This window comes from Mugil cephalus, chromosome 15 (assembly GCF_022458985.1).
Source record: "Mugil cephalus isolate CIBA_MC_2020 chromosome 15, CIBA_Mcephalus_1.1, whole genome shotgun sequence".
Classification (NCBI taxonomy): Eukaryota; Metazoa; Chordata; class Actinopteri; order Mugiliformes; family Mugilidae; genus Mugil; species Mugil cephalus.
The window spans coordinates 2,833,490-2,843,948 of NC_061784.1; the positions used below are offsets into that span (position 1 = coordinate 2,833,490).

Here is a 10,459-nt window from a genome sequence, read left to right on the forward strand (position 1 = left end):
CTCCCAAAGGAGCAACCTACTTTTTCCTTCTTTGTGGAATTAAATTGCATTTAACTTTCAGCCGGATGATTATTAACCTCTGATACATGATGTGTGTAGGTGGATGCAGTTTGTATTTCCAGAAAATCCCCTTCTTCTTAATAATCGTGTTAAAATAAATGCAGACATTACTGGTTTTACAAAATGATCATACCATGTGGTAACAGGGCCCTCGTTTATCTTTTTTAGCATGTGTGCTAACATTTGACATTTGGCATCCACTGGAGATGTAGGCTGCGGGGATTATGGTGAATGAGATTACATTAGATTAAATCCACCTGACGCTACCTTGGCCTTCTTTTCAGTTACATGCAAAGGAGACACTACACAGTCCATGATGACGGGATTTTGACTCATTGACTCATTCATGAGTCACGGTGAAAAGGTTCAAACTGCCATTAAGTCATCTAGTCTGTCCATGGGTAATAAACCCTTCCCTCCCCCTCTCCTTCTATAGCAGTGTTTCTCAATTCCGGTCCTCGGCACCCACTGCCCTGCATGTTTTCAATGTTTCCCTCCTCCAGCACACCTGAATCAAATGAATGGCTCCTTATGAGGCCACTGCAGATCTTGATGACGAGCTGAACATTTGAATCAGGTGTGGTGGAGGAGGGAAACATGCAGGGCAGTGGGTCCTGAGGACTGGAATTGAGGAACACTGCTCTATGGTAACACCAAACAACAGGAAATACAAGGAACAATGACAGCAAAGCAGAAGCGAAAGGAAATTTGAGTTCCCTTAAATGACATTTATTAATTTTTCTATCTTGGTTTGCAGTAAACATGAGCAAAAATATACATAGAGTAAGAGCAAAAAATAAAGATCCAGAATATTTTATCATCCGTTTGGGCGAGAGCATTGGAACAAATTTCATGAGTGTCTTTCTTGAGCGATCTTTTCACTGCAGTCTTATGCAAGTGGACTACTTAACTTAAAGGTGGGGGATTCTTATTGAGTTAATACTCTCAATAAACGCTGTCCAACATTTGCATTGAGCCCCTTTGCAGTTACATTAGGACTTTGACTGCAAGGTCTTAGAAGCTTTGAGAAGGTAGATCAGATGGTGACATAAACGAACAAACCTCTTTACAACAAAATATTCTTTTATAGACAAAGCCATTCTTTTTATATTGTTTCATTTGAATAATAATACACTATATGTCCCTTCCCTTTCCTTCCTTGCTCTTGGTGGTATGTGTTGTTTTCATTATACCCTTTTGTAGTCATACAGCCACACAAGAAATAAATATATTGCTTTTTGAGGACATCTCCAAGTTATCACAGAAAAAAAAAAATAAATAAATAAATTATAAACTAAAACGGATAAATGGAGACCAGAGGAAATAACATTCTGTGACACTGGGAAACAACACTGTCTGTCCACCAGGAGGCACTCTTACGTCGTAGTGAAATGTTCCTTTTGTGCGTATCATTATTATATAAGAGGAGGCCTTTCAACAAGCTGGGTCTTCTAGTATCTCTGCACGAGATTCTTACTCAGATCAGTTGCTGAGAATGTGTCAACTCAGCACAAATAAATACAATTTAAACTGTCAGGAAGATCTTTGGTTGAAGGAGCAATCTTGCACATGAGTAAAACATGACTGTCCGATCAGGCGATGAAGCAAAACATTTTACTGGCCGAGCTGTGACATCACTGGATTTAATAATTGTAAGCAAAAGTGGCTCGGGGCCATTGAAATGAAATGAAGTGAAACGCGCTTTGTTGGGTTTTGAAGCGGGCGTTTGACACAAGGAGGAGGAGCAGCAAAGTAGGTAAAGAAGTTCAGCGTGCCTGTTCTGGATTAGCTGACCAGATTAAGAGATTACTGTGAAATTAAGTAAGTGTTGCCAAAGGAGAAATACATGTGAACCGGTCAGTGGAGACTCAGTGAAAATGCAAATGAAAAAAACAGCCTTGTACAACTGTTAGAGCACATCCTTCATTATGAATGACCCCCTCAGATATAGATGAAGGAAGCACATTAAAACAAATTTCTTTAAATTTCTATATTATTTAGACGCTAGCATGCTGCGAAACATGTTGCCGAGAGAAAAATTAAGTTGTGAAGTCAAGCCAGACCTTAATGTGAGTGAACAGATGCTTGTGTTCCACATACGCTGCACTGACATGGCAGGATCACAGTCGAACTGGTCCAGTTCTGTGGCTGTGCCAAGGTAATGTGCCTGAGTTTGAAAGTGTGACTCCACAGATTTCTCCAGCCAACATTAGCTTCTTACAAATCTGTGTGACTGTGCAGCACAGTGAACGCACGTTACGCACCAAAAATAAGTTCAAATGAATGACTTTGAAAGAGGTGGCCTTGTTATCATGATAGTGTCTCCTTTAGACTCATTCACACAACAGTGAAATTCTTAACAACAAAACAAACTAATGAAAACATTTGTTTATACTATGTGGTCAATGAACCAATCGCAAGTCACTCACTACAGTTAAACCAAAGCTTGGGTGCACTAACAATTCATATAGTCGGTCAAATCTCTAGTAACCTCTAAAAGAAGACGCAACTTTACATTTTGATATCAACTGGTTTGACATCCTGGATGAACACTTTAGAGGATGATCATGAATCTGAATGAAACAAAGGGAACAAAAACACATTTTCTACATCCTCCTCCTCTTCCTCCACAACTGTAAATACATTAATTCACCTCTTCACAAAAGAATGAATAAATAGGAAAAATAGCACACTTCAGTGCAAGACAATAAAAAAATGTCACAGTGTCATCTATTTCTGGTACAAATAAAATAGATGCAATACACCCAAGAACAAAAAAAACTCTAAATATTTATGTTAAAACTGAGACACAAGAAAGCAATTCTTAGTGTAACTTAGTGTGATAGATGATGACGTTGTGCAGCAAAAGGATTATTTGTGCTGCACGTGTATGATGTTAACATGGTGGACTGGGCTGGAAGACTAAAAGAAACTATGTGGGAGCTTTGGGGCCCCCAATTTGATTAAGGTATTTCTTGTTAATTTAAGGTTAGACTGTTATAACGTCTGCAATATAACTGATGTCATTTAGGCATCAGCAGTGTTAATAGAACAACTCCCAGATATGTATAACATCTGTTTTATTAGCCACTCCCGGGTCAGGCAAGCGGCAGGAATATCAAATGATCCAAAATGATTACTATTTAATAAACGTCATCTGATGAATGGCCTCAAGCATTCATAATGTATGCCACTTAATGAATATTGCACATTGCATGCAACTTCCCGACCTACAGTATGAAACAGGACCTGTCAACGGAAAACACAAACGCACACAGAAACACACACTCTCCTGTACTCTTCACACTTCTACACCTCTGCTGTCTAACTTCATGTTGATTTTTTTTTTTGTGTGTCTTTTTTGGAGACCTTGCCGCATCTTTTTGTGCGGTCCCTCCTGGTGGTCAGTGGTTTTACATCGCCTTATTTCAAACTTAGCAGAGAGGAGGGACGCAGGGGCCTCCTGCCCTCGTAGCACACTAAAGACAATACACACATGCAAATGGCTTCATCTCTGCATCCATCCATCGAGATATATGCTAGTTTGTTGGATTATTCTTTTAAGTGCAACAAAATAGACGTACTGATACAAGGTTATGATACCGTATAAGTACTTTAGAAATACACATTTTGTATTGTGATTCGTGTATATTCATATATAGAGGGACACTCTATAAGGAGGCAGCGGGAGGGGAGCAGCAATATAGTGGTAATGTTGCTGATCCTTGCAAACTTTCAAAACACATCCTTTATATCCCCTAGTTTGTCATGCAGTATAAATAGACGTCACCTTAAACTAATTTACAGAAAATAATTTGTCTGAATGCTCACAGACAGAAATAATGACAGGATTACCACCCTTTTACTCTTGCCTCAACTCATCGCACAACTGGAGACTTCCCCCCACAATGCCAGGGGAGGGGTTTGTAAACAAATGCTACAAAGGGTGTGAATGCTGCCATTTTTTTTCTGTGCATGTGCTGTGTTGCAGAGAATGAAGGAAGTAGTTTTCAGGGGAAAAAGGTCAACTTAATTATTGGTGTTGATCCTCAGCTTGAAAGACACTCTTCCCGCAAACTTGTCTCTATCGTTACCACCGGGAAAGTTGTTGGCGTTGATCTTGCACTCGATGTTAATGTCCTCATTGACAGTGATGTTGAGGAACTTGACGGCGACCAAAGGCTGAGAGTAATTCACCTGCAAAAAAAAAAAAAAAAAAAGGTAAAAAAAGACATCTTTAAATGCTGCTGGTTACTGGTGCATGTTTGATAACTAAAACTGGTCTTAAACCATTGCTGGACTTCTATTACCGCCACTGTTTACATTCTTACCTGAGCTTTCTTGCCATAGTAAGGGTAGTACATGAGATTGAAAGTGCCATTGGGAGGATAGTAAACCAACTGTCCAATTTTGTCAGTGTCTTCTCTCTGAGAGGGCAAAAACAGTTTCATCAGTTACATAGGCTGGTTAATTATTTTGTACACCACATGTACTATAGGAGAGGAGATGGTGGTCTTCATTAATTCTCTTCTCTAAATCCCATTTTCCAGTGTGTCCACCGTCTACTTCTATTTAATGCAAAACAACAACCTACTCTGTGCATAATGTATAGCTACTGCTATTTACGTTACACAGCTGCTATTTATTCTTACCCATTCATCTTTCCCCACTTTGTATTTCTATAAGTGGACAAGTAATGGAGCACAGTGGATAAAAAAAGAAGAAGCAATACATTCAGGTTGGCGCAAATGACAAAGGCAGCATGCAGCGCATATCTGACGGTTGTAGTAATACAAAAACAAATACAACAGATACGACAAAAGAGACGGCATATCACGAATGAGTTCAAGGCACAATAGATTTGAACGAGCTGAAATCCAAATTATATCTTGATTGTGAAAGACAAACAGGAATTACCTTTGCACCACAGGTCACATATGGAGCCTGTCTATCCTTTCCTGGTAGCATCCCTATCACCTGGTTAGAGACAAAGACAACAGATATCCAACCATTTCTCTTTCGCTGTTATGCCAACAAGGAGAAACAGAACAAATCTTTTAATTTGGTGTAAGATACATCAGAAACCAAAAAACAAATGTCTTTGTATAAAATCATTCCCATATTCCCAACCACATCCATTATTTCAGTCACTCCATGTCTCCTAGCAACACCATCCCTTTCCCTTCCCTCTTTTTCTTTCATACCCGATTCAGCTTGATGATGATGCATGGCTTGCCCTCCTGGTATCCATAGTAACGGTCCGTGATTCCAGAGCAGTCCTCAAGAATGGTGCGGTTGAACTGACAGGAGCGCTTGGGGTTGTTCTTCACATCGCCACTGTCTTCCTGCTGAAAGTACTGATCCGGGGTGCACTCGTGGTTTTTCTGGGCTTGGATGGAGTTGTTGTAGGCTGCAGGGGTGAGGGCAGTGGGGGTGGGGTGAGGGTTATTTTGTTTGTAAGGGCTTATGACTCAACTAAAGCCCTAGTGCAAGGCAATCTTCTACTCGCTGACTGTGAAGGATTTTGGTAAAAACAATTCATTCAGGATGGTTACATAATCCACAGCAGTAAGCATTTTGAACCATTGTATGAGAGTACAAGGGCTAGACTTACGTGACAGGAACTTGTCCAGAGCCTGAGCGTACATGTCCCAGCTCTCAGTGTTCTGGATATTATAGACAATCTCCAAGGAATCATCTGTGCGGGGCCTTATCACCATGCCTGTGAGTGACAGCAGGGAGTTTTACGGCACCGTGCACAGACTGCGATGTGTGTCAGTGCAGTTTGTATCTATAGAATGTGTACCTGGTGTGGAGAGCCTGTCTTGCCAGGTTGGTTTGTGGTCGTCCAAGGTCTGCAGCATGACATACATGGTGAGAGCAAACAAGCCAGCAAGGAAGATGTAGAAAATCAAATAGAAGAGAAGGATAAGTCCTGCAGAGAAAAGAGAGAGTTGTGTGAGAGTTGTGTGAGTAAAAATGAAATATACACATGCACATAATGGCTCAAACTGTAGACGATCATGTTATGGTGGTATAGTAATCAAAGCAAACATTCACTATTCCATTGCACAGAAAGCAAGGCTGCTTTTTTGATACATAATGTATCAAAAATGTCCAGAATACACGGCGCAAACATGGCTGACTTTTAGAACTAGTGGTGGCTGGGCATTACTGTAGAAGACTTATATATATAATTCATACATAAAGGGCTGCATTAGTCTTTTTCACAATTACAGTAATGCACAAACACAACTGTAAGTATGAAAAATCAATCCATTTGAATTGGTAATAAAATCAGTTTATTTCAGTCAGATGCCACTGATGGTGTGTTGCGCCCGCTGGGTCAATTTTCGACCAAACATATCCAAGGGATTCCAGTTAATCCTCATTAAACTAGAGGCGCTTTGTTCAAGCTGCAACATCTGCCTCAGTCTCACTCTCCCTCTCACGAACACCGGCCTTTCTGGTGCTAGAAACATCATTCACTGCACAACGTAATCTATTAATTCAATTAACTGCAAAAACATAAATGGGGTGTTAGTACTCGTTTCTGTCACACTCTTGCATGCATTCAGTTGAGAACTGTGGTCTCTCAAAAAGCTGGAAATAAGGGAAATTAAATCAGGATTGAATGTCTGGTGATTCATTTCATTATCAAGTTGTCCTGTCCACAGAGGGGAAGAAGCAGTGACAGAGGGGTATACAGCGGGAGAGAAAACAAGGACCCCCTGGAGACTGGGCCACATAGTCAGGGGTTTACAGGCGAGAGAAGAGGCTTATATATGAATGTCTCACAATGTTTCATTTCAATAATATTTTTTGTCTCATTAATGAATCTTTGTGGTTACTCCTTTAAAGGTTTGGAAATATTGACATCTTCTCATTGCTCACAGTCCAACCAGCGCTTAAACCTTCAGATGTTACATTTACATGATGTATGTTCACATGCACATAGAACATAAGATAAGCCCTCTCTGATGCATGACCCCGTTGAGTTTTCTTGCACGGAAACGTCATATGTTGCTATCATTGCTGTGCACATAGAGAACATATTACGTTCTATGACACATTCCCCATTTTAAGCATCAGCACCTGAGGCCAACACTGGGTAGCAGCTGAGTGCCATGACCCTGTGCCTTTGCTGGATGGCCCCCAGCATGGCGCTCGCTCACTCTGTCACCAGGCTCCACGTCACATCTGCTTCCCCACGCAGCCAGGTTTGCAGGAATCCATAACAAAATGTCAAGAGGAAGCTGCACCTTGGGGGCCAATTACAAAGGAGGCCTCTCTTGAAGATTTATAGCCTGCCCTATTGGACTCTAAGTAAAAATGGGTACATGGCTAAGTAAGACAGAAGCGAATATCTTGTCTAAAGATTGGAAAAGACCCAAGAGGAGTTATTAAATATAAAGAGGCTCTAGACTGCGGCCAGGTTGGAGGCACTGCACTGAGAGAGCCATGCGAGAGGAGCTGTGACAAAACAGAGCACTGAAGTATTTTCCTCTACCGTCTTGGGGGGGATGTTGTGCAAACCACAAATATGACACCACCCAGGGGAGACTGGATGTGCACACGTGCACACAGGCCCAAGCCTGCAGGCGGGGTGGCTTTCCCCCTGGCAAAGTGGGTGTTAGGTTTACAGTCTGCCCTCTCAGCCCAACCTGATGATGGACAGCCAAGCATCTCTCTTTCACCTCGGTTTTGTTCGCAGATGGCAGTTGAAAGCAAGGAACAAAAGGACGAGCTGATGGTTCAGCGTCCCGTTCTCTCTTCAGCAATAATGGCAGGAGGTGTCTCTTTCCTTTCAGAATCAATTGGGAGCACACGCTGTTTAATTGCTTTGTGAATTGGTGATCAAACAGACCTCTGAACTAATCTTTAATAAGGTTTGGAGCTTTGAACTGTGGTTCTTTTACTGTAAAACCATTTATTATCATGTATACATTATCCGGTCTTACAGTAAGAGCAGCATCATTATTTTGTTCATGTGAAGGTTCTTTTCCCTTGATGTATTTAGAGTCTTTTGGGGTTTTTTTGTAATTCCAAGTGGAACGCAGAGCAGTCATTATTCCTATTTTAAATAGAGGTAATTGTTCAGCCATGTTAAACTGGTGTCAGCTGGTGGTGTGTGTAACACTGAAATTGCAGGACTGTACTTTATCAAGGCTATTTCCACATCATTAATGCTCTTTACACAAAGCAGAACACGGAGGGAAATGTTCTGCGTTTCATCCTCAAAGAAGTCTTTGATCTAATGCTCTGAACGAGCATACTGCATAATTAGTGTGAACAACATATTTGTCTTTTAAAGAGACTAACAACCTACATAAACCATTTCCTCGTCCCACTCTTGGAGTAAGATGTACATGCACAGAAAATGGAAGAAGTCGATGGTGTCAGGCTACGTGTACAGTATTAGGAATTGAGGAAGTGCTGCAGTGAAATGCCAAGTTTAGCAGGCCTATGTGTAGTGGCTAACTACAGAAATAGCCTAATTAACGAGCCTTAGAGAGCACAGCTTAAAAAGGCCACCAGACCTGAAAGCACCTGGGACACACTGAGCTGGATTAAGTTGTACCAGGATTCCGGCAAAGGAAGACACAGTCAATGATTCCCACCTCCAGACACACGATGTCCATTAATGAAACATAATTATACTGAAACTAATTTCAGCACTAGTCTAGCCCCAATCACTCAACGTAAGAGTTGAGATTGAGATTGTGTTCCAATTGAAAAGCTCAAATTCAACCTTAGTTCCTGAAAGTCCTTTACTTTGTTAAAATGCCCTGAATTGATACCTTCCTCATCAGCCAATGAAGTCATTAGATTAGGATTAAATCCCTCACTGATTTACACACACTGGGAGGGGCTGGGTTGGAGGTGATACAAATAGCATTTGGCCCTCGGCTTTACCCAGATTAAAATGCTCCAATGTCATTAGAACAGAGCCATATGCGCCCTGTCATTTCATGAATCTTTCAAATAGTTGTAGGGCCTTTGTTTGGCAGAAAAATGGGGACAGAATATGGCAACAGGGTTTAAACACAGACGGGGACTGTCCTCTTCTTCCTTCGGAACCTTCTGGGGAAAAGCTTGGAAATGAATGACATCATGCTGAAGGCACGTTTGATGAAGCTACAGACACGCAAAGCAGTTTCTACCCAACTTCAGTAAGCCCATTTCCTAGAGGCAGCCTCCTCTGCAGCAGAATTCCTGTTAAAGCTAGCCAAAGCACTCTCTAACAAGAACCGATGACATGCACTTTGCAACAGAGTGGAACCTGTTTCAGCACTTGTGAATTCAAAGTGAAATAAAACCACATGCCTCCACCCATATGCAGAGCGCAATGCGCAGGGAAAGCATTGCCATAAATTAATAAATAAAGCAAATGGGCAGGAGGGGGGGTGGAATCCGCCGGCTTCCACGGGAGCGGCGCCGCAGTCAGATTTGAGCACCAGTCCGCGGTGGACAGCGACAGTCGACTCATTCACAGCATTAACCCTTAAACTGATCAAGTTCAATTAGTCACATTCATATTAGTTCAATTATGACGGAACGCTGTCCTGCAGTGGCATGCCATTTTATTTTAATTAAGGCTTAAACCAATATGACAGAGACCTGTTAGGGAGCAGAGACACCGTGTTTGCTGCATTGCTGTAGCTGGAAACTACTACTTACCCCAGCTGCTCGCCGTTCTGCCCAGAAACTCCCTCGTCCTCGGGTTCCATATATACTCTTTCCACTCGCCTTTTTCTCCATCCTTTGCCATTTTGTCATACAAGTTTGGACTCCGAGCGTGAAATAAAAATGATTGCCTGATGCAACAAGAGCCGGTGTAAAACAATTTACCCTGACAGCAGAGGAGACTAGAGAGAGCCCTGCTGCACCACCGCGGTGATGGCAAAAGACCGGCAGCTAAAGAAAGCTACTTAAACGAGCACAAATGAAAGTAAAAACACTACAGAAGCCTTTGGAATAAAGAAGAACTTAAAGACTGCCAGAAGAGGCAGCGGTCCTATAGTCTGAACAGACCTAGTAAGTGCCCTCCCCCCCGGCTCTTGTCTGCATGCCGCAGAGTTTTGATGAGTGGTGCAGAAATGTAGTGATACTGCGGTAAAGCACTCCCTCCGCCTCCCTCTACAAGCCTGCCCCCCACCCCACCATCACACACACCCCACCATCACACACACACACACACACACACGCACGCACACGCGCGTGCACGCACACACGCGCCCTCCTGCTCCAGTCTGGCCAATCATCTGCGCCGCATACTCACTCCACACCGGCCCTACGCTTGAAAGACAGCCCTCCTAGCAAATCGTGTGCTCCGATCAGCTCACATCCGAGGAAAAATTAAAATCAAGGAGATATGCATCTGGCATTTCCTCAAGGA

The 10,459-nt window shown here is 42.2% G+C and overlaps 1 protein-coding gene across 2 annotated transcripts; it reads right to left on the minus strand.

Moving 5' to 3' along the window:
* Positions 1–767: 767 nt before the first annotated feature.
* On the minus strand, positions 768–10,164 carry atp1b2b (ATPase Na+/K+ transporting subunit beta 2b). Of its 2 annotated transcripts, XM_047606380.1 has the most exons (8): positions 9,742–10,164; positions 5,867–5,995; positions 5,675–5,782; positions 5,265–5,470; positions 4,978–5,037; positions 4,713–4,739; positions 4,392–4,487; positions 768–4,257 (listed from the first exon to the last, which is right to left on the minus strand). In XM_047606380.1, the coding sequence occupies exons 1-8, from the start codon at positions 9,830–9,832 to the stop codon at positions 4,090–4,092; spliced, it is 885 nt and encodes a 294-aa protein (XP_047462336.1). In that variant the 5' UTR covers positions 9,833–10,164; the 3' UTR covers positions 768–4,089. The 2 variants fall into 2 exon arrangements, with proteins under 2 accessions (XP_047462336.1, XP_047462337.1); XM_047606381.1 differs by lacking the exon at positions 4,713–4,739 and having other exon boundaries at positions 9,742–10,163.
* Positions 10,165–10,459: the final 295 nt, after the last annotated feature.

Coding starts and splice junctions, on each gene's coding strand:
- atp1b2b (XM_047606380.1), bottom strand. CDS start 9,832: ATGGCAAAGGATGGAGAAAAAGGCGAGTGGAAAGAGTATATATGGAAC. Junction 5,783..5,866: donor AGACAGGCTCTCCACACCAG/GTACACATTCTA, acceptor TGTCACTCACAG/GCATGGTGATAAGGCCCCGC. Junction 5,038..5,264: donor TCATCATCAAGCTGAATCGG/GTATGAAAGAAA, acceptor GTCTCTAACCAG/GTGATAGGGATGCTACCAGG.